The sequence below is a fragment of the Agelaius tricolor genome, unplaced genomic scaffold (genome assembly GCF_023055355.1).
Source record: "Agelaius tricolor isolate 1412-34295 unplaced genomic scaffold, bAgeTri1.0.p SCAF_7, whole genome shotgun sequence".
Classification (NCBI taxonomy): domain Eukaryota; kingdom Metazoa; phylum Chordata; class Aves; order Passeriformes; family Icteridae; genus Agelaius; species Agelaius tricolor.
Window position 1 is genome coordinate 46558526 of NW_027269267.1, and position 23852 is coordinate 46582377.

Genomic DNA, 23852 nt, shown 5'->3' on the forward strand with positions numbered 1-23852 from the left:
GGGACACCTTTCATGACATCAGGTTACTCAAAACCCCATCCAACCTGACCTTGGAGACTTCCAGGGATGGAGCATCCACATCTTCTCTGTGAAACCTGTTCCAGTGCCTTATCATTCAAAATAAACCATTTTTTCCTAAATCCTAAACTAAACCAACCCACTTTTTCAAGTGGGGGGAGGGGGAAGCCATTCCCCCCTTTCCTGTCACTGGATGATGCCCTTGTGAAAAGTGCCCTTTCTGCCTTCTTGTAGGCTCCTCTTTTGGCTCCTGGAAGGCTGCTCAAAGGTCTCCCTAGAATCTGTTCTCCAGGCTGAACAACCCCAACTCTATCAGCTTTTCCTCACAGGAGAGCTGCTGCTTTCAGCCCTCTGATCATTTTTGTGGCCCTCCTGTGGACTTGCTCCAACAGGTCCATGTCCTTCCTCTGCTGGAACCCCAGAGCTGCTTGCAGCACTGCAGGTGGGGTCAGAATCCCCTCCCTGTCCCTGCTGCCCACACAGCTTTGGATGCCACCCAGGACATATTTGGCTCTCTGGGATGTGAGTGCTGATGGCTGGGTCATGTTCAGTCTTTCATCCACCAGCACATCCAAGTGCTTCCCAGCAGGTCTGATCTGATCTGTCCATCCCTCAAGCCTGGGTTGAGGTGAATCCCTGTGATCTCAAAAATGGGGACTAGACAATAAAACTTGTGGCAGCGAGGAATCTGTGTGTTCTGTTGTGCATTCACACGCTGAGCTGCCCTCTGCTTGTGCTCACCAACCCTGGCTTGTCAAGAGCTTCTGTTGAGGCCATGACTCCAGTCTGAGGGATACTTTAAAAACAGACACAAAGTAAGGCTAATGCAAGCTGATGGTTGCAAGCTAACAACCTGTTGGCTTTGTCAGGAGGGGGCTTGTTGCTTCTCTTTGCCTTCTCCAGCTTTTATTTCAGGTGAGTATTCTACCTCTGATTGTTCTAAGGTGGTAGACCCTCTTCTAGATGATTATCTAAATCAGAAGTTTCTGATGTTGATACAGTGTTTGTAAAAGGTCTGTACAAGCAAGGTCAAGTTAGGATACTAGGATAGCAAAAATTGAATTGAAATGTTCTGACTTCTGTCTTTTTCTTACTGTAGATATTAGGAAATGATACATGTGCAAGTCTCTCTGCAGAGGCAAGCAGCAAGGACGAACCAGAGAAAAAGAAAAAGAAACTACAAAAATAGCTGGATGTAAAAGTTAAGAAGAAATCACAAATGCTTGCATTTACATATTTTTCCCTATGGGCAAAAAAATGCTAGAAGCAGGTTTTGTTTACTTTTTAAATACACATTTTAATAATCTGTAAAGAATTTTTTTAAAGCTACTTTTTTATGACTATGAATGCAGAACAAATTTTAAAATCATGTATATCTACACCTCTGTCCTGTGGGTGAAAATAAATATTTCTGCACAGTGAAGAAATGATTGTAGACTTTCTTGTTAATAGCCTTTAAGGAAGGTTTGAGAGTTTGATAGAAGTCAGCACTTCTGTGCATTCTCTTTAGCACCTCAGAACTGAAAGAAGTAATTGAACAACATAGGTATTAAAGAAATGTCTTTATTCTGTTTCACTACTCAATTTACAATTAGACATGTTAAAGGACTCTCGTTAAAACTACTTATATTAATTTAATGTAAACAATGACCGTTTGTGCAATGTGTGCCAACCAATGCATTAAGAACAATTACAGAAACAGAATGGTCAAGTGATTTCCATGGTAATTTGCACAGCAGGTTTCTTCTACAAATCAGTTGTACAAACATCATAAAAAAATAGGCACGTTTCCATAAAATAAATATTTCCCATCTAACTGAAGACTACAAAACAGGACAAAAAATACAGACAATCCAGGAGGGAGCATCCTTAATCACTTCTCACATTCATCCATTTCTACTCTTACTCTTTTCTTAGCTTGAAGAAAATACTAATACAGGTTAAAATTAAATACTTTAGGGATTGCTTTTTTACTTGTGAATAGTTCAGAAGCCTCCAATCATTTAACATATTGTGAAAATAATTAAAAAACTTTGTTAAGAAGTAAAACCTAATTTTAAATTATACATGTAACTCAGAAAAATTCATAAACACATAATTTGGGCTACCCTGCTTAACGTTCACTAAATTTACATTACTGTTTTAGTAATCACAATTGCAAAAATAAATCCTTTCTATAGTCCTTTTAATTGATTGTTGTTAAAATTATCATGAGAAACAGAAATGACACAAGGTCATACAAAACTTTTAAATCTCAGACAAGTTGTATCTGCTTCTGAGTGACAAAACTCAGAAGCTAAAGCTAAGAACATTTTGAAGGCCGTATTCTATAAAATTTGTTTTCCAGAAGTTTGAGTTCATCCTACTTTTAACAAAATTCATTCCTTAACAGTTACCAATTCAGTGTATTTCCAGCTTCTAGTAGACCACTGTGTGAAGACAATGAAACAGCAAATATAGGACACTAGATTCCATTACTGCCAATCCCACATGCATTACAGAAATAGTGATTAAATACTTCTGTGTTTTTACAGAAGTAAAAATAATACACATCATGTTTGCTCATTAGATTTCTAAAGTAAACTTTTTTATATTTATTTTTGCAATGTGAGATCTACAATCAAGTGATGTGGACAGACGTTTTCCTTTTTCTTAAATGCACTTTTCATAAAGCCTTCACTAGGAAATTATTAATGGAAGTATTTCAAGAACTGTTCTAGTCAAACAACACACAACTCTCAGGTCTAACACATTGATTTTAATGCCAAGAGATTTGATTTTAATGCCAAGACATTCTGTTCACACCTCCCCTTTCGAGATTTTTTTTAAAATGCTGTCTTGCCTTCCAATTTAGATCTGACCAATATGACCAGTAGGTTTCAGGCCTAGTGTGCCAATAGCTGCTCATCAGCCACTGTCTGTCGCTTTGGTACAAGCTTTTCTGTGAGTTGTGGAATAGAACAGAAAGCAGAACTTCCATCCGGTATCCTGGGACATCCTTGCCATGAAAAGAGATGATGACTGCTTCACCTGGAACACTTGGTAGAATGGACTTCTCTTTTACATTAATGAAGTTTACCAGAGCTCTACATAAACAGAGCCCAAAAATACCAGTGTATCCCTTAGCTCTTCTTTCCCTCTTGGTCACTAGGGCCACAAGATTGCCATATGGATTTTTTCCCCCAATTCACATTTATAAATTCCAGAAGGTTCTCTTAAACAAATACAAGCAAATTCAACTAAATCTGATTTGATTACACAAAGCGAGTTCTGGGCTTCTGACACCCCCCTTCAATCCATCATTTTACTTAACTGCTGGTTTTCTTGAAAGGATCAAAGGTTTGCTTGTATTAATACTTTTGGTAATAAATGGCATGCAAAAGTTTGGGTTTTTTTTAAGGATTTACTAAGTATTTTGGTAATTTCTGTAAGCAACATAATAATACTAGGAATTAAGAAAGACTGCACCATTTTCTTAGTGACAGTACTGAGACCAATGAATCTTACGGCACCTTCTTAGGTTCCTTCCAAAGAGTACCAGAACATCAATTTGGACACAGTTGTTCTTCAGAGACACTGGTAGTGTCAGGTGATCAACTCCAAGTTTAGTACTAAAACAATTACCAAAGCCACAACACTAGCTTTTAATTTTAAGGTAACCAATAATACATTTTACTTAAACCTAACTAACATCACAGATCTCTGTCAAGCCAAGGAAAAAGCTGTTTAGAGAATTACTAAACAACTTCTTTTGACATAAAGCTCATTTTATATTTCTAAGAGAACTAAACTTGGCATTTGCTCTCATCACACCCCAACAGTTCACTTCTGTCCAGTGACTTACTCTTGGTACTAGTGGTAGTATTTTTGAAGCCACACAATATATCTGGCTGGAGAAAAGCAATCCAAAACCACACTAATACTTCTTCCACTTTTCTTTCCCACAAAGAAGAATGTCCCTCATGCCTTTAGGAGGGACAAATCTTAAAATGTAAGTGATTTTGCAGTTATACTGGTTCCTATGCAAGTTATCCTAGGCTGCTCATGGAATCCACCCTAGTCACAGAAGGAATACAATTCTGAAAAAAAAAAAACTGTTGTTTCTCTGTACCAAACCTAGACACTTTAATTTTCAAAAAGGATCATTTAATGACACTAATAAATTCTCAATAAGACCTGAAAAAATCCCACATTATTTAAAAACTCCCTTAATATATATCAAACAGTTTATTACATTTGCATTAGAAAAGCAAAATAGTATATATAATCCAGGTAATTGAGCTCATATGTATAAAAATTTATTAGAAACCACAGATTAACTTCTCCATCAGAAAACTACATACCACTTTTGTGAAATCCCCGAACCTGATTTTCATTTTTATGTTTCCAAGCAGAAATGTTGCAAGTTGCATTTTGACCAAATACTGTGCTATGTGTTTTGGCTTTTTGAAAACAGGATTGCTTCTCAGGAGATTTTGTTCCCAGCAACTGATTGTCCTTATGGCTTAAAACAGAACACTCCTAGGTGAATAAAAAAAAGTTAGTTTTAAAACCATTATAACAGAAATTCTCCCAAAGAAACAAGATCCAAGATTACTAACTGCAAATTTCAAGTATAGTAACTACTTAAGTACCAACTCAACCCTTCTGAAATAAGAAAGAAATGAAGTAACACGTTTTCTCTACAGAGATATTTGAAACATGCTGTCTGCAAAAACTACCTAATTTCAAGACACATGAATGTCTGAATGAGCCTGACTTGAATCTTTCAGCCAGCAATGTCTGTGCTTTTTTCTTTTTATTCCCTGGGGTTCTCAGTTGTAAGATCTGAATGAAGCACTTAATGCCTTCACACTTTACTCCTAATCTCAAAAGCAAAATTTGGCTTAGTCAGGACCCAGCAGTTCAAGGACTAACAGTGGGAACTGAGTGACATTGGCAAGTCCCTCTAGGATGGGTTTGATACCAGACAAATGATTCTGGCAAGTACATGCACACATAAAATCCATATCCAACAGAGTGACTGGGGCAGGAACTCAGACGAGTATTTTTAGAAGTTAATGACAAAATATCTATTGTTCCTGTAAGGGCATATTTGTCCTGGTCTTAAACGAACAGTTTAAAATATGGTATCAGTGGTCTGTAAGACACCATCAGTCAGCACTTCCCCTGGCAGAGAAGTGGCTTTTAGCATGTCACATCCAGAAGTGAAGTCAGGGCTGAATGGGTTTACTTGAGGTTTTTTTATAATCTGGTACTAATGGTCAGTACTGTCTCCCTTTGAAGGGCTTTCAAGACATAGCAGACCATAAACGACCAAGTTTGTAGCATCACGTGACCATAATTACTGAGAGGAGATGGTCTTTGCTCTCTTCTCCAAAGAAACTAGCCTTGCTTCCAAGTCTCTGGAAGAAGTAGAACTCTTTCCTATCAGTCACAAGATTAAGGGGTTGGGAGCTTTGCTAGATATGTATTATCATTTGTAATGTGTTTTTCTGATAGGTCCTCAAAGGGCTTGTAAAAAGACTGTAACCATGCAGAAAGTTCCCCACCAAGTCAGCATGCCAGGTATGGTCTAGGACTCAACACTAAGTTTATAAAAATTTGCAGCAGACAATTTTTCTCCAGAAATGTCCTTCTCCACAGGCACATGCTTAAAACTTAGCAAGAAGAAACAAAAATTATAGACTGACTACAATAGTCATGAACAGCCTCACTACTACTATTCATGCATATACCTCAGTTTCCTCCAAAACAGCCTTTGCTTTATCATGAAACATTCATTTTTTTGCCAGTTTAAGATATTTGTCCTGCATTTATTCAATATAGTCTCTGAACTGACACTACATCAACATCTTTATCATCATCTGACACTCTCTCCTCTCAGGGTGCCTGAAACCAAATAAAATGGGATGCTTTAGATGGGAAGCCTATCACTTTTTAACCACAAATCCTACCTTTGTTCTAAGCAGCTGAGATTTATTCTGAAACACAATAGTGTTCACATCATTTTCTCTGCAACTGTTCTCAGCCCCTGCAGTATCCATAATGCTGTTTCCACAAGTCTGTGTATTGTAACCACTGTCCACCTGAAATCAAAAAGCTGGGCTTGAAAAATGTAGTCATTTAACACAAATAAATCCCTCATATACCTAGTATGATTTGCATTTGATTAACTGAACTTAATCCAACAAACCAACTATGACCAGTTAATAACAAAAGCAAATTGTTAACAGCATGAGTTTGGATCAAGTTAAATATACTAATGTACATAGCAACACAAAAATAATTGCTAGGCTAACTCCACCCAAAGAGGGGATGAAGGGAAGGGATGGATAAAAGTCACAATACTGCCTGGATGCCATATCCAATAAGAGAAAATAACAATTACTTCCAGATTAGTGTACATATTCCAAGTTATGTTGAGCTCAGTTTTACAGAGAAACCAAAAATTGTATTTTTACCTGAATACTACTGTTGTCACAAGGAATTGCGCTGCTTTCTGCAAGAGGTGACATGCACATGCGAGAGCTTTCAATACTGAAAGTAATGCCTGTCATAAAGCTGGTCATTGGTGTATTGCTACTGCCAATTGTTTCTTTCATCCAAGTGTTTTCCTCCGACACTTCAGCTGCATCAGCCATGTCTACAGTGTTATTTTCCTTTAAGCCTTCTATGTCCTGAAATGATGACAACCTTTGATGACAACCTTCTGAGCGATCTGGTGCAATAGACACAGTTGCCACCACGAGATGTGTACCATGTCCAAAAGTATCACTGTCTTCCTGATGTACCTTTATTCCATTATCCATTTCTGGGAAGCGAGCTTCTGCTGGAGAAGCGTTTTCCTTGTCCTCCTCATCCTCATGATTCTCAACTGCAATTGGTATTCTAATGACAGAAGTCTGATATTGGGCAGTTCCTCTACAGGCTCCAAGTCTCATAGGAGAGCAATTTTTAATTGGAGAACAACCATCTATGTAAGGACTTCTTGTACTTGGGGGTGTCATCCTACTTGAGGAAGAAGGAATATCTGGAGAACGAAATGTAAATTTTCTTTGGTCTGAAAAAAATGAGCAAAGTTTAACTTCACCTGATATCTGATAGAAAAAACTCATAATTCTCAAGGCCCTACAGTCCACTGAATAATTTATAGCCAACTACAGAGTATTTCACTGACTGTTGCCTCCCAACCCAACCAAACAAGTAAACCCAAAACCAAACCCATCACCCATACATACATTTTACCATGGAATATGGTAAAGGCAAGTTTTTATCCCACCAAATTTCTTTCCTATGACATCATTTGCTGTATTGGAGACCTTGTATTTTTAAATGTCATTACTATACAGTATTCAAAGGGAAATGGGCGAAGGCTGGTTTAGTATAGTCCATTAGTCCCCCATTTATTTTTTCCTAAACAAATGTCAATACACAATCTATAGGCATTTAAATTTTTTGTCAGCAATGAAGTTTAAAGATCAAACAAGTGAGAAAACACCTGTGCAACATCATCCATATATAATGGTGTAAAATACCATTAATCAAAATGTGTAAAAGTCATGTATAAATATGTGTAATCATGCCAAACCTGTACAAATCATGTATAAACAAGGCATTAAGCCTTACCAGGTACAGACACAGCATGAAACAGTGACATTTCCTAGAGCAATAAGGACATAAAGTGTTTGTGATTTCTTCATTAGTCATTTCATTTCAAATAATCTTCATGATGGCATGATTTGAAAGCTCTAGCTAAACAGTCTTTGCCCATTGATATTAAAATGCTTCAGGCTGGGCCAAATCAGAATTGTAACCTGACTAAATTCAGGCATGTGGTTTTAAAACCCCTCCTACAATAGATTAAATTAACCCTTTTATCTTTTCTTCATTCTTATTGGGTCTCAGTGCCTTCTTCTGAAATATTTTCCCTAGTTGATGAGTTGCAAGCATATACACTTCATTGTTTCACATATTTCACTGCTGAACAGGAGATGTGTTATACAGGAGACTGCTGGTCTGCCAAGCACAGAAACGCCTCTCCAAAAGAAAAACATTCCAGTAAGAATTTTGAAGTTTTTATAGTAAAAATCTATTACTCAACATAGAGTAATACATATACAATTAAACCATACCTGAGAGTGGTGTTTTTCTTATGTGAAAAGCAATTGGTGAAAAGGCAGGAGAACCATTAGGTGCAGGAGACCCCTCTGAAAATGGGGGACTGGTTATACTTCCTAGACTATAAGCTCTTGTTCCTCCCTGAATAGGACTTGATGAAAACTGACCCTTCAGAAAGGAGAAAGGGGAAAAAATAAATTAAAAAAAAACATCAAACCCACAGAGCATTATTTTTATAATGTAAACTATGGCTAACATGTATATATAAAATTGTTTTAACTCAAATGCTTAATATGGCAGCACTGGGAAGGACTAATCCTTTACAATGACAATCTCTAGTTTAGCTTAAATATTCCAATTGCAGCTCTTCACCTGGACCTTATGCCTCCACACAGGGGAAAAGAGCAATGGACACAAACTGTCACCTAATACCAGCTAGGACTATTTTATCCACTACAGTTAAGAACTATGAGAAATGTAAATAGGGAATAAATGCTATGTATCTAGTCAAGTGTTTAATCTAAATTTCTTACTTATATCACTGCAGATAAAAGTCAGCCACTATTTATATTTTAATGTAATCCAATGTACTTAATTCAGCAGTAGATACAAAAGTGTTTCTCTTTAAGAAAAGAGAATGACCTTACTTAAGACTATCATGCAACTAAACAAAAAAAAAAAAAACCAAAACAAAAAAAAACCCTCCAAATAAACAACAACAAAAACCCGAGACCCACTCCCTCACCCACCCATCACTTCTGGCCCTATAAATATATTGTAGGAATTCTTTACTAGGTCACCTTTTTTTTTTAAGCTACACTATCCTAGTGTAGGTAGGTTTTTTCCATGCACTTCAAACCACCCCACAGATGAAAATACATCACCTAAACCACTTTAACTATGTCCACATGGGGATAAGGTTCATCTTGTTTAATTTAAAAAATGGACATTTTGTTTTGTGTTCTAATAAATGTCTATTCATCTGAAAACTCTGGCCAATGGGAAAGAAAAAGGCATATTTAGCACTGCACTTCAAAGATCCACAAATCATTTCTTCCACTATAAATGAGCTTATGAGATTTAAAGGAAATATAATTATATCACATGTTCATATCAACTGTTATTGTAGGCAGCAATTAATGAATTTAAACAGGACATTTTGTAGACACATTTTATGGGCAAAAAAAAAGGTTTTAACATGCTTTCAGCATGTCTTTTGTATTTTTTAATTCCTACTCCCTTTTCATAACAAAATTAAAACATGATTCCCAATACAAAAGAAGAGCAGCATAACGAAATAATTTGAAATAATAAGAAGTCAGTAATATATTCTTTCAGGACTTTTGTTCACTTTTTTTTTTTCAGAATCTGGAAAAAAAAACACAAACCCAAGTTTTAGTCTAACTCCTACTCCCCCATAAAGTACATCTGACCCAGCCTACAAAACAGGCTACTTACTGAACTAGATGTGTCCAGAGGGCTTCTGCACCGAACTGGAGATAATTCTATGGAACAAAGCACTCCAAGTGGCTGACTACCACATGGACTATGCAAAGAAGGGGACAAACATGCAGATACATTCCCATTCTCTTCTAAAAACAGCTTTCTTCTGAGTGATGAAGAGCTCAGATTTTCCTGAGACTGATCTGCAAATTCATCAGTTCTAAAATATTCACCTGGAAATGTGGGGGAAAAATTGTTTCCAATACGAATGTAGAAAAAAAAATACATTCCATTATAGGAATTAAAACATTTAATCTAATTAAATTAAAACATTTAATCTAATTTACCAATACAGCAACTAATTAATCTATTTAGGCACCTATCCCAAAGGACTGCTTGTCATCCCTGACAAAAGTCACCTCTGTCTACTAAGACAGAGTGATAGGCAGAAGTGGAACTACTGCCTATCATCCCTCAATACTAAAGTCTGAACTTAAAAAAATAAAAACATTGGCTTCTATATACTTATTGATCTTTCTCCAGAACTGTATTATTGCTCACATCTGAGCTGTCAACAGCAATTATTTTACTACCCAAGCAAACCTAGACTCTTTTTCAGGTCTCCCATATGCTTTGATGGTCTTCATGATACACCCAGAGGCAAACCAGATTAGACTTAAAGTATAAGTAGTTAGCTGTTTACAGTAGGAAAGCATAAACTAAGACCTGTTAAAATATGCTCAGGTTTACCAGATTATTTTAGGTTTTTTATCTCTTGTTCTATTCTAGTTAGATATTCCCTGTAGGAGAAATTTTTCATCAACTCCCAAACTATGTATTGATGGAAGCATTTGTTAAGACAAAAAACAAAGGCAATAAATATGTTTTGCTGGCCCACAGTCATGGTTCTGAATTTCAGCACTGGGATAGGAGCATGCAGCCAAAATGCTCTGAGCTGGCTGTACCCACTGTTTCTACCTATCAGCTAAAAGATCAGCCCCTTCCAGCCCCCTTGCCTGAGATGGCAGCAATTGCTTGATGCAGCACCTATAATCAGACAGTTAATTTGGACTCCTGCCTCCTCACTCTGCAGTCATGGCTTTCTTGCCACCACAAAACTTCTAGTACCCACCATGGTTTCAGGTACAGTAAAGCCAGAGTTACAGCTCAGCTTTACTCAAGGCAAGGTTGAGCTTTGAGACTCCTGGCTGGCATCTGTACAAACAGCTCTGGTAAGACAAATTACTGCTCTGTTTGTGTGTTTGGGAGAGGAACAGGCTATCTAGAATTACAGAGCATCCTGAGCTGGAAGGGACACAAAGGGATCACTGAAGTCCAACTCCTGGCCCTGCACAGGACTTCCCAAGAGTCACACCATGTCCCTGAGAGCATTGGCCAAATGCTTCTTTAACTCTGTCAGGCTGGTGCTGTGACCATTTCCCTGGGGAGCCTGTTCCAGTGCCCAACCACCCTCTGATATCCAACCTAAACTGCCCCTGACAAAACTTCAGGCCATTCCCACAGGTCCTGTCAGTGGTCACCAGAGAAAAGAGACAAATGCCTGCCCCTTCTCTTCCCCTCATGAGGAAACTGTAGAAGGCAATGAGGTCTCCCCTCAACCACCTGCAGGCAGAACAATTTCCAGTCATGCAGTAACTGCCTATTTAGAATACATAAAACTTTCATTCATACATTTAGTTTTCAGTATTTCACAAGACAAACCCAGCCAACATTACAAAACCAAGTTTTCTATTTAGACGTTCATAATTAAATTTAGGTATTACATTACATACCTAGTATTTTCTCTAAATTAAAATCCACTGGCAAGGACAGAACTGTCTGACAAGCAGCTGCAACGAATAAAACCAACAAAATTAGCTTACAGTGAGACCTTTGCAAAAGCTGTAGAAACAAAAATTCACTTTCAAATTGCACTGCAATTGAGGTATTTAAATTACAGTTGCAATAAGGAAAAGTGTTAATTGAAGTACGATTCTGATTTAACAACACTGCATGCAGCACACTAGGCTCAGAGATAAAAACCCAAGAGTTTTAGGAATGCCTCTCTAGAGGCTTTTATGTTAACTGAGAAGAGAGGTCTCTGAAGAAAGGAAGGATTCAAAATGAAGTTGCAGAAAAATCAAAACACCTTGGGGAAAAACAGTAACTATTTATCTAAAACAATACAGTTTAAAATATGTATTAGGATTTCTGATACTTATTTGGCATAGAAAATAATCATGATTCTCTAACCCAAAACAATCCAGCATATTAAAGGTTTTTCAAAACTTATAATTTACTTATAAATCTGAAGCTCACATTCACTTTTTAATCCAGAAAAAGTAGACACTGAGTTGGAAAAAATGCACTCCACAATCTACAGGGGACTTATTTTTTTACTTGAAAAAATACAAGGGAGTAAAATAGAATTAAATTCCTATGAGAAATGGATATTAAAATTAACAGTACCATACAGTTCAAGAAAAACTATTTCTGCAGTAACACTAACAAACAAATAATTTCCTTTTGAAATTAAATATCCATCAAAAATGCATTCTTTTTGTTCACAGAAAGCCTGTAATTTTAGGTATTGCCTTTTACTCACCATTGCTTTTCCCAGGCTGCATGCTCAGCTGTCTTCCAATTGGGGAAATGTTATTTATATCTATGGCTGGAAAACACAGAACTTAAATTTAAACATGCACTGTACATAGTTTTGAAATGTAGCAACATTAAGTTAAAATACATAATACAACCAAACAAAACTTTTGCATCAATGTTTGGAAGAGATTAGAAAGGAGTACTGAGTAAAAATTACCATTACAGCTATCAAAAGAATTTCAGCATGTTTCTATTCAAAAAAAGCTTAGCGAAGTAGCATCAACATTGCCCAAAACTTTGTCTCCTCTTGTCTCTAGATGACACAGATTTAAAACAAATCAGTTCATGCTTAGCTAAACAGGCTGTGTTCAAGTAAAGCACATTTCCAGAAAATCATTCAGTCTGGACTGGAGAAAAGTGAAGATACACTTCAACTTTTTTTTTTTATGCAGCTGAAGAACACATTAGACTATTTTCTTCCTCCATTCACTTTACCAGCTTTCAGATTATGCCTTATGTTTTCTGCCCTTAAAGTGACCATATTACAACTGACAATTGAAGAACTATCCACAAGCTGCATTTCCTTGATAAAAAATTTAACAGCTTAGCCTTTTCCAAATCTTCCAAGAGTCTCCGCTTACTTCAGACTTTCATATCAAACAACAGGGCATGCAAACAGTACTTTATAGCTCACATTTTCCATCTTGTAATCAATTTGTTTTGTGTTCTGCTGGTTATATATAAACTTCAATAAAAGCATTAAGAACAAAATCTAATAGTGGCATAAATGAAACAATTTTAGAAAACCCACCACCACTAGTGACAGTGAGCTAGCAGGATGACAACAGGAATTTATGCTGCTAGTAAAAGAATACAGAATTCTATTTCCAATATGCTTTATGGTGAGGAAAGCAGCTGGAATATAAGGACATGCAACTAGCTGAAGAAAAAAAGTGAAGTAGAAGACTTGGCTATTACTGGTATCAACACAGTTGATAGTTACAGATACAAAGTTATGTGTGTAAATTAAAATGCTTGCAGACAGATAATTAATGGAGAAAAAATTTAAGAACAAAGACCAAGAATAGGAAAAAGGAAAATTATACAAGACTTTCAATTAATAAATAATTTTTAAACAAAGAAAGCACTTGGCAACAACAGCTGAAAATCAATCAGTTGTACCATATTTTATCCCTGGTTCTTAACATTTAAATTGAGGTTGAAAAAAAAAATATGCTTGATAAACTCTCCAAAAGCTATATTATTTTGGGTGGACACAAAAAAGCAACTTACACTTAGTTGAATTAAACTGAGAAACTTGTTTGCCTTCATGTTCAGTCCAAGGAGAAGGAACGATGAGTTTTTTTGTGAAAAACTGGAGTAGAATAAAAACAAACCATCTCAGCACTTTTTAAAATTTTCAACTTTAAATTTAGACTAGTACCCTGAACAAGAAAAGAAAATGTAGAACATTCCATTATTGTAGGCCCAAAGAGGTTAAAGAAAAAACAATTTGATTTGAAGACCCCTATGCTCTTTATGACCCACAGCACCTCAGATCTTTCAAGTTTGCAGAGTGAAAACTACACACAAGTTTCACTTAGCAGTAATTAATCATTTTAAAAATTGAATTGTCACTACCATGCTTCTAGCATAGTAGTTTAAAAATAATTAGTTTTAAAATTTCAGTTTGTTATGTTTTATTTTGACAATTGAGAATTTCACAGAAGTAACAGACACTGCAGTAACAGTAAAAGTGATAAACCAAAGCTTTTTGGCAACATTATTAGTGTCAGTGTATTTAGCTGAACTGGTTAGTGGTAAAACACTTGAATACTGGCAGTTCAGTCTTTTTCTGTGAACCAGAAACTGTCTACCATCACAGTTGCACTGAGAAACACCCTGATGCTAAGGAGACAAACACTACTACAAAGCTTCAAGAAACACATGGCAAATCCTGTTCTCAAAAAAATGCAAGACTCAAAGTAAATGAAAAAAACTTAGCTTGAAGCATGCAGCTATTAAAGGTATAACTTTTATCAGAGACAGGGTTTCAAGCTGTTCAGCTGCATAATCCATTAGGTTATACCTCACAAAGAGGAAACATCCCTTTTAATGCAAATTTAGAACAGAGCATCTTAGCTGCAGGTCAACTACACAGCTCTTTTATGGAACCATAAAAGATTTTTTGTTTGTAGAGAAAGAAACTGATAGACCTGCCTATCAGAGACTTATCTTATTTTTTTTATTGAAAACAACATGGGAGATTTCTGCAGTGAATATTTTTAACATTTCATTTTTCCTTCTCTGCTAGCCAAATGAATAGTGAAAAACAAAATGAAAAATGGATGGGAAAATACAAGCTACCAGAATCAAGTCTTCCATCCAACAAAGCAGACTTTGGAAGAATGAAAAAAAAAACAAAAAACAAAAAACCCACACAAATTCTCCAATATTTCAAAAAATGCAGTATCACTCCAACTGTTACTGTAAACCCCCAAATTCTCAATCATTGTTTCTAACCTGAAGTTAGTAAGAGTTCTATTACAGCCACATTACCACTAGCCAAGAAAAACAAAAGAAAAAAATCACTTGTTTTGACCTACATGTGTTCTGAAAAAAGAGGGGAAGAAAAGGAGTGTGTGGATTCCCAGCTACAAGTGCAAGGGATGAGGGCACAAAATTACTTTCTTACTGAAATATAATAGGCTTCTGGGTTTTGAAATCCTGTAAAAGACGGGAATCCTTTCTGTAGACAAATCAATATTTGATAGCATGAAGTTTTATTACCTCCTCAATAGCTTTTTGCCTTCTGTCTTCTGTCTCCTTATCAATTCTAAGTAACAAATGAAAAACAACTCAATTATCAAAACCATCACGTAAGTTGGAAAAGATGTAAAGTCCAGCCATATAATAATTTATAGATGCTCAAGAGGAACTTAATAAATTAAATTGCACTAAACCCTAAATCTGATGATGTTTTTACTCTTACATGCAATGATCTCATACATAAATTTAGAAATATAAATGCACTTCTCAATTCAGTTGATTTGAAAAATATTTGTACAATTTAAAAGTACATAATAGCAAATATTCTGTTTACTCAGCATGTCTGGACAAAAACTCAATCACAACTGATCTTCCAGAATAATTTTATATGAACACATTTTACTATTAAAATTCACATGAGATTAGACTTGCACTATAAAACCAAGCAGACTAAAAAACTGAGCTGTAAGGAATTAAAAGGCAACTGAAAACACTCCTGGAATTTGCACACTCAAATTCCTGACACAGCCCACTTTCCCAGCACAGAGTTCTCTCTAGTGAAATACCCAGTCTGCCACAGCTTCTTCAGTTTCAGTTTCTACCAATGACAATATTTCCTTATGCAGCTTTTAACTTGTTTTTAAAAAAATATTGTAGTTACTTCATGATGTGTGAGATTCTCTATTTATATTTCTTCTAACGGTCACCTTCAAGCCTGACTTTCAGTTACTACAGTGTAATTTACTGTAAAATTTTTTGAAGCTTATAAACGTTCATCATTTTCTTAGCTGAACCACCTAATACTTTCATTCACAGTTCATATACCTGAATTACCCTTGAATAATTTTAGAAATCAGTCAGATAACAAGATATTATTATATACACAAGCACACACAGATGTGACAAATACATAAACTCTCACAGCTCTCTCTTTTATGCCTATCAGACTTTGAATATATCTGCAACGTTTGGACATGCCACCTTCAACTACATCTGCCTAGATGATGCTGAAGCGACAGATCTATGAAGACTCTTGCAGATTATTATACCAAAAAACAAGCATACAATCCCTGTGGATTCATGTACGTGTATGCAAGCATGGACACAGCAAATCTACACACAGTCAAACTAGCCTCTTTCTAGTCACAGCAGATAGTTAAAAAAAAAATGAACCACAGTAATTATGAAACAGTGGGACAGACTGAAAGGACCCACTGAGACAATGCATGTTTATATCTATAGGCCATGTCACTCATCATCACTGGAACTGTCACCCAAGTCTTCTCCATTAAAGCTAGTTTATCTGAGTAAGGTTCCAGAAACAATGTAATTAACTCCCTAAAAACATTGGGCTTAAGGCTTTAAAACATATAAAAAGCATTAGTCTGAAACCTACTGACTGCTAGAGAAAGGACAGGAAACATTAAGACCTGGTGATTCAGATACAGCTGGGGACAGTAATAGTCCTACAGCTTTTATTATTCAAAAAGAGAGCTGTAGGTTCAGTCAGACACTAAAACCAGTAAGTTTTTGTGATGAGGGTGTTGAAACACTGGAACAGGTTGCTTGGAGAGGTGGTAGATGACCCATCCCTGGAAACATTCAAGATCAAGGTGGATGCGACTGAGCAATCTGATCTAGACAGGACAGGTTCATTACTCTATTCCTGCAGTGCTTCATGCCTTGAGGAGCAGTTCCTTCTGCAAGTTTGTATCTGAGAAATGTACAGGAGAGTCTACAGGGTTCACCATTAAGGTTCTCCCTGGATACTTTCACTTGGCACTCTCTACCACTTGCATGTCAAATTATCCCTCAAGATAAGTTCCAAATACCAAGACATTTTACCCACCCATTTTTCTCATGCAAGTTATTTCAGAGAAGGAAAAAAAGTTGAGGTAAGGTTCCCAAACTATTTCAAGTAACTAGCACTGGAGCCCCCTCCTTCACATTAATCTATATCTTTGAAAGAGACTGCTGGGGCTTCCCCAGCTAGTTTCCCCAGCACGTCTACCCTTCTGCAGGAGCCCTAGGACCAAAGAAACCTCACTATGGAGCACTCTGAGAAGATAAACTGTGTTGTAAAAAGGAGCAGAAGAGGTAGCCTGGTAATGATCACTGGCAAGACATTTTCTAGCTTCCACTAGCTGCTTTTATCTGGCTGTCTTCCAAACTGCAATCAGAGTGAATCAGCAGCTCTTAACACTAAAAGGAAGCAACACAGAGGTAGCCTCATCTAAATATTATATCATCATCACGTAAAAAATTGTGTAAGAAGATTTTATTAAAAAGTCTTTAATGCTATGCTGAAATGTTAATAAAGCATAAGAACAAGTATACTAGTATTAAAGCTAAGTTAGCTGCATAAAAATAAATTGTAAGTTACCTAGCACGGCTCAAATACATTCCTTGGCGTCGAATGTCTTCCGAGTCTATTTCCACAGGATTTATTAGAGCAAGCTGATCAATAGACCATCTGAATTTTCCTGGTGTCTAAAGAAAGAAACAGGCATCTTAATGCTTGCTATTCTAAAGAGAAAAATAAAACCACAGCACAAATCTCAATGGAACAATACAATCACAACTTCCATATAGTTTCTGTCAAAAACAATCAAAAGTGTTCCTATTTAAATGATCTACTCTAAAAAAAAGTAAGTCAGTCAGGCTTCTTATCCTGCTGGTAGTAATACTGAAGTGGAAGATTACAGCTGGTACTCACAAACCAAGGTATCAGTTTCTTCTCAATTCCTATGGACAGGTCTACTAAAGATAAATAACTTGGGATGAACTTAAATTGCTTCTTCAATCCAAACTGTGGCTCCACAGAAACTCAGTATCCTAACCCAAGTTATCCAAATAATAGAGCAGTCTTCCTTTCAGTTCCCATTTCTAAGACCAGAGCTGCAAATGCCTGCACATTCAGCAACGCTTCCCTCATAAATGTCATACACAGGGCACAGCAAAATCCAATTCAGAAATAAGAAGCTTCATGCCTTTATTTAACAAAGTACCGTTCAAATATATTTGGAGAAGTAACTACCAAGTGAGTCTTTTTAGTTTCATTAGTAGATTCACCTCTACTGCTTATCAGAAAATAATTTCAACTGCAAACTAGTATGTAATTTGCAATGAAAAAACCAGTCACAGATACACAAAATCATTGACTTGAGTACACAAACAGCTCACAACATAAGTGCAATTTGCATAAGTTTTTTTTTTGCAACCGGCCTACTCAGCATCTAAGTAGAAACTGGTTTTCTGCACTGTAAGTAGGACCAGAGTACCACATCCAACAACTAATCTTATCTACTTTCTACTGGTTTTAGCACTCAATCACTAATATCTAAAGACAAAATAAATTTAGGCAGGGAGGAAGACTAAGTGGCAATATTAGTATTTAAAAGCAGCACAGTTCTGTGAAGAGAAGGAACTCCAAATGCCACCAAAGCTCTTTAGCTTGGTACATATGTCGAAGTACATTAAACAAAATACCCCTTTTAATGCATTTGAAAATATTAGCACTACATCTGTATAGTTACACAACTAACGACTAGATCTTACAGATGAGGACTTCGTTGACTTAAAGACTGAAGGACTGGAAACAATCTGCTCCTGAAGAGTGTAATAATCACTGGGACTTTCAAAAGGGTTCAGGATTGTGACTCGTCCTGGAGTTTCTGGCGTTATCTGCATTTTAGCTTCTTCTGTATCACCCATAACACTAAGCTATACCTGAAAAACAGGGAGAGCAAAATTAGGGATAACAACGAAATCACACTTTTGACATTTTAGGGCCGCCATGAAGGCTTTGGGCAGAGAGAATTAATCATTTTAAGGAACCAGCAACATTTCAAAAACGAAGTTAGCTATGGATTGGACCTAATGGCATAAAGTTAATAAATAAGGCGGGTACGAATAACTGCAAGGAAACAGAAACTATGAAAACGAGTTAAGAAAGAACACGAAAGGAGGGATTAAGAAAGGCCAAGCAAACACCCAAACAAGGGCAAAACAACAAGCAAACGAGACAAAAATCGAAAAACAAACAAACAAACAAAAAAACAAACCCAGCTAACACCAGAAGTGACCGAACAGCCCCAGCGGCCGGGGCAGCAATAACGCCCCGGGCGGGTCCCGGGCGCTAAAACCGCCCGCCCTCCGCCTCAACGGGCCGGGGCAGTCCCGGGCCTCGCGGGGCTCGGGCAGAAGGCACCTCCCGGGCCCCGGCCGCGAAAGGAACGGGAACCCCGGGGGAAGCGGCCCCGCTGAGCCCCTCCTCACGCTTCTCCCCGGGACGGTGCCACCGCGCCGAGCCTCTCGCTGCTCTCCCAGGCCCCGCCGCCGAGGAGGCGATGCCAGGTGAGCTGGGAGAGCCGAGAATGCCGAGTATGCGGGCACAGCCACCTGCCGCCGTTATCCGGCCGCCGCCGCCGCTCCCGCCCCGCCGCGCCGGGCGGCCCTTTAACCAGCCCCGCCTTGTTTTTCGGGCTCTGACCAATCACGGAGCGCGGTGTGCACCGTCGGGCCAATGGCAGGACTCCCTCTCTCTCGAACGGGCCAATCGGCAGCGCCGCCGCCGCACGAATTCAAAGAAAGCCCGCCTCCACCGCGCTCGCGCTGCGCCGGGCCGTCACGTGGGGCTGGCGGGCCCGGGCGTGCGCGCGGCGTTCCGCTTCCGGGCGCGGCGGGGTCGCCATGGCGAGCAACGCCGCGAGCCTGAACGCCGTGAGGGAGACCATGGACGGTGCGTGACAGCACCGGATAGCGACGGGCGGGACGCGAGGGAGAGGCAGCGCCTGGCCCCGCCGTGGGCCGCGCGCACGGGCGCCTCTCTTGGGGGAAGGGGCGCGGACTGCGGCTGCCCAAAGATGCAGCGCGTGGCAGGTTTTGTTTTACTTCGTGAGACAGCTCAGCCCCCGCCGAGCGAGTGTCTTTGGACCTGACGCGGCTTTTCCTTTTCATGGTTTTGTTTCTTTTTTAAATTTAGCTAGGTAGCTAGCATGGAATACTAGGGGTTTTTTGGTGTCTGTATATATTTATATATGTGTGTGTATACACATATTTATTTGCTGTTGTTTCTCGTTATGTGTAACGGTTGATGTAAATGACGTGAGAGAGGAGGGAGCGGCCCTGGGCCGGTGTCAGCGGCAGCACCTGAACTGACCTGAACCCCCACGTTTGGTTCTTGTTCGAGGCTCATGTCGTAAAACCAAAGAACAGTGCAAAAAAAAGCCCTCAGAACAACCCGAACTACAATATAGTGTGAAAGCTTTGAGGAAAAGTAGTCAGTGGTGCAGAACTAAAATAGATTCTGATATGGAAAAAAAACAAACCCTGAACTCAGGTACTGTTGTGGGATGGGGAATGTGAGAGAAGGGGTACTGGGAAATACTTTAGAGATTGATAAGCCGTGAGAAATGTGAGCAGGTGGGTGAAGCTGGGGTGCTCACTTTCAGCCTGACTGTGAGGAATCAAAGCTGGCATCTTTTGTTTCTCAGTGTAGTGTGAGACTCTGGAATTCCACAAAATGCCTATACCAAAAGCTTATATGCAGGGTGGAAAGCAGCCAGGCAGTCTGTTAAGGGTTGTTCAATGTGGAGCCTTTCTCTGAAAATGCCCTAATGAGGGAGTAGAGGCACAGTAGAATGTTCAAGGGATAGTGCTATGAATTTGTTATTTTCTCAGCATCTTCCCTTCTCTTGAGGTTATAGCTGCTGTTACAAAAGGGTGTTTTAGTACAGACCTTCATGAGTTGAGCTGGTGTAAAAATTAGCATTTCAGCCAGTGATCTTCATGTTCGGACCTGCTGCTGGAGGCAAGGTAGGACTAGCAGGATCACTATGGCTCCTCTGATGCTGCAAGAGGGTAAAACCATTTTGTGCAGATAGAGAGTGACTTCTTTGGGAAGGACAAAGAATAAAAGTTCTAGTAACTGTACTTGACAACTTCCCTCTTTCCACTTCTGCAGGAATGCTTTAGACAGGAGGGACAACAGGCAGATTTAAAGACAAAGTAAGGCTTTTGAGAACAGATAAGGACAGTTTACCAATCTTCAGATTTAGGAGCCCAGACTTCCTGTGTAACTATGTATATATTTTATTTAAGATAGATACAGACATTTAGCAGTTGTTGTCTGCAAAGTTGTTAAGAGCTCAGAATTGTTGTGGAGAAACTGCTACATCTCTCTGCCAAAGACTTCCTCAACACTTAAAGACTAGAAAAGAATTCATCAGTGTCTGGAGTCCAAAAGCACAGAGTGTTCTTATAGCCTACCTTTTACCTAATTGACAAGTATATTAATTGTTGAATTTTTCAGTTTTTTTTTTTTTTTTTAATTTTTTAAAACCTGTTATCCAGTATTAAATTTCCGGAACCAGGGAAGCATGGTGTTTATGTTAGAAGCTGTAGCTTTTAGCTTAAGAAGGTTGAGCATAATTATTGTTGCAAACAGCAATGGACATCTGCCATGTTCACACTGTAAAGTGCTGTAGTATCTAAATGTTGATGAAGAACAATCTTGATCATTGAAATTTCATAGTCTGTAGGAACTAAAGTGCTTTCATTTTTTTTCTGTTGCAGTTCTGTTTGAGATTTCAAGAATATTAAACACTGGCTTGGATATGGAGACGTTGTCTATTTGTGTGCGACTTTGCGAACAAGGGATAAATCCAGAAGCCTTATCTTCTGTTATTAAAGAGCTGCGCAAGGCTACAGAAGCTCTAAAGGTAATGCTGTAGTTTAAAAAGCTTATAAAGTTGTTTTTAAGAGTCAGATGCACGTGCAACTTGCTATACTTCAGTTTGTAGATTGTACTTTGTTATAACTAATTTTTAAGTCAAGGAAATTAGCTATTCAATAGAGGAGGCAATGAATACAACTGGACTTGAAACAAGAAATGTTAGAAATAACCTGTTTTGTAGAAATAAAATAATTAAACTAACACTTCTGAAGAAAAAGACCACAACCAAAACTCACAAATTTTTATTATAGTCACCATTTGTCCCCTTACCTGCATAATATCACAAATAGATTTCTCCTTTAACGAGTATCACCTCATTACTAAAACCTCAGATTTAAGAGTATGCCGCAGTACTTGTGAACAGGTACATGCAGCTTGTTAACATCATCTTAACATATTGCTTTTACCTCCTTAGCCTATGTTTTCAATCTTTCCCAAGACCAGAAAGCGGGGATTTCATGATGTGTGTATATATAGGGCTATTAGTATATGTGTATTTACCTGTTTAACTAGTAGATGGTTAAAAAAAAAACCTCACTTGCATTTTAAAGGATTTTCATTCTTTACTGTCTACCTAAACATCACAGACAGGATTTTTTACTACTGCATCTTATATTTGGCTATTTTTGACAGGTGAAAGGGGAAACCTATATCTTGCTTCTATTCTGGAAGATTTCAGACTTTATTTTTAACTTAACATTTTTCTATGCTCATGCATATTTTGTATTTGTGTCTGTACTTAAATGTGTCTTACATATGCATTTAACTGTGTATACAAACAATTGAGGGCTGTTTTACTTCTTCCATTGCTTTCACTGGTTTCCCATTCCTGTTGCTCTCTTTTGTCTTTTTGTCCCATAACGGGTATAAAATCTACCATTGTCATTCTTCAATAACTGTGCTTTGTTGACTGTAGTTATTCAGTGATAAAAACACTAATATTGTTAATCAAATAATTGGTAGTGTGATTTATGCAGTTATGATTAGTGTCGTTCATCTGAGCTTTGTGTCAATAACTAATCTACATGGATGAGTAATAATTACCATAAATTATGTGAAGTAAACTCCAGAGGTAACTATATTTGTGCATTTGAGCCTTTCTTGGAAGTATTAGGAGGAAATGTACAAGATAAAAGGATGTAAGATAGGCTCAGATACAGGATGTAAGACAAGCAAACAGCAGTGGCTCTTCTAGTAAGGGGTGATGGCAGCTGAGAGCATTATTTTTTAGGAAAAAGTAGTGTTCATTAGAAAAAAAATTCCTAAGTAGCTTTTTTTTTTAGACCCCTAAGTTCTCTAGGTAATTTTAAAAAGTTACAAAAAAAGATTAAATTTAATCTACATGATGTCTCTTTTGGTGACTTGGGTTAATTTTTTTTCTGCTTCTAGGCTGCTGAAAATATGACAGGCTGACATGGGAGAAAATCTCTGCATGAGAAGAATGCCAAGTTAAACTTACCAGGAGCTCTGAAGATTGCCAGTATTAAGAAAAAAAAATTGAATAAGTGTATGTGAAGGTTTCAGAGTATTTCTGTAATAGTTTTCAAAAGAATGGTGTATATATATAATAGCTTTGAAAAGTTTTTAAAAAGTTCACCAGTAATATTATTGGTATTTTTGTGAACTGTTTGTGAATGTAGTGCAATTGTTTTCTTTGGCATCCTGTATATTTAAAATCACGCCCGATATTGTACATTTGTTGAATTTATTAGTGTGTACCAACAAACCTTGTTAGAATGAGTGCAGTTTTGTTAATGCATCCTTTGGAAGTGGTAGTGTGTCATGGGTTTTATCTATTGCAGTGATGAAAAGCTACATGTGCAATTTTAGTCTTGCTTTATGGTCCAGATAGGAATGAAGCCCATAATGACTTTATTTTAGAGCAAGGGCAGAAACTTAAGTCTCAAGCTGAAAGTAATAAATAAAGCATTTTTTTAATAATGTAGGTCATGAATTGTGCTTTTGATTTCAATTCAAATTGCTGGGAAAAGTGTTTAACTTAGATAACAAAAGTTCTTCAGCTATCCATGTAGATATGTATGTAAATTTAAATTTTGTATGACATGGAATGTTTCACATGCCACATTTGTTACATCTGTTCTGACTGTAGGATCTAAAAATATTAAGGCTGTATTGTTGCTGCAATACAATAGTCAGTGCACAC

The 23852-nt window shown here is 37.7% G+C and overlaps 3 protein-coding genes across 6 annotated transcripts in view; 2 read left to right on the plus strand and 1 right to left on the minus strand.

The window, feature by feature from the left end:
• DIS3 (DIS3 homolog, exosome endoribonuclease and 3'-5' exoribonuclease) overlaps positions 1–1594 on the plus strand; it is a 19623-nt gene extending 18029 nt beyond the window's left edge. For both annotated transcript variants that reach the window (XM_071431081.1, XM_071431082.1), the window contains exon 21: positions 1118–1594. In XM_071431081.1, coding sequence (XP_071287182.1) covers positions 1118–1207 — 90 coding nt within the window. In that variant the 3' untranslated portion in view covers positions 1208–1594. The remainder of the gene's footprint in view (positions 1–1117) is intronic.
• BORA (BORA aurora kinase A activator) lies at positions 1566–19403 on the minus strand. 3 transcript variants are annotated; one of them, XM_071431089.1, is made up of 12 exons: positions 19354–19403; positions 18511–18681; positions 17336–17442; positions 14974–15019; positions 13477–13558; positions 12188–12253; positions 11376–11432; positions 9598–9815; positions 8154–8307; positions 6483–7081; positions 5976–6107; positions 1566–4539 (listed from the first exon to the last, which is right to left on the minus strand). In XM_071431089.1, exons 2-12 carry the CDS (start codon positions 18664–18666, stop codon positions 4354–4356), a joined length of 1803 nt encoding a protein of 600 aa, XP_071287190.1. In that variant the 5' UTR covers positions 18667–18681; positions 19354–19403; the 3' UTR covers positions 1566–4353. The 3 variants fall into 3 exon arrangements, with proteins under 3 accessions (XP_071287190.1, XP_071287188.1, XP_071287187.1); XM_071431087.1 differs by having other exon boundaries at positions 19231–19397; XM_071431086.1 differs by having other exon boundaries at positions 19017–19397.
• Positions 19404–19553: 150 nt separating this feature from the next.
• On the plus strand, positions 19554–23633 carry MZT1 (mitotic spindle organizing protein 1). The gene is made up of 3 exons (XM_071431090.1): positions 19554–19693; positions 21529–21674; positions 23078–23633. The coding sequence occupies exons 1-3, from the start codon at positions 19645–19647 to the stop codon at positions 23099–23101; spliced, it is 219 nt and encodes a 72-aa protein (XP_071287191.1). The 5' UTR covers positions 19554–19644; the 3' UTR covers positions 23102–23633.
• Positions 23634–23852: the final 219 nt, after the last annotated feature.

Coding starts and splice junctions, on each gene's coding strand:
- BORA (XM_071431089.1), bottom strand. CDS start 18,666: ATGGGTGATACAGAAGAAGCTAAAATGCAGATAACGCCAGAAACTCCA. Junction 13,559..14,973: donor GGCAAAAAGCTATTGAGGAG/GTAATAAAACTT, acceptor ATTCTACTCCAG/TTTTTCACAAAAAAACTCAT. Junction 11,433..12,187: donor GCAGCCTGGGAAAAGCAATG/GTGAGTAAAAGG, acceptor TATTCGTTGCAG/CTGCTTGTCAGACAGTTCTG.
- MZT1 (XM_071431090.1), top strand. CDS start 19,645: ATGGCGAGCAACGCCGCGAGCCTGAACGCCGTGAGGGAGACCATGGAC. Junction 19,694..21,528: donor CGTGAGGGAGACCATGGACG/GTGCGTGACAGC, acceptor TTTCTGTTGCAG/TTCTGTTTGAGATTTCAAGA. Junction 21,675..23,077: donor AGGCTACAGAAGCTCTAAAG/GTAATGCTGTAG, acceptor TTCTGCTTCTAG/GCTGCTGAAAATATGACAGG.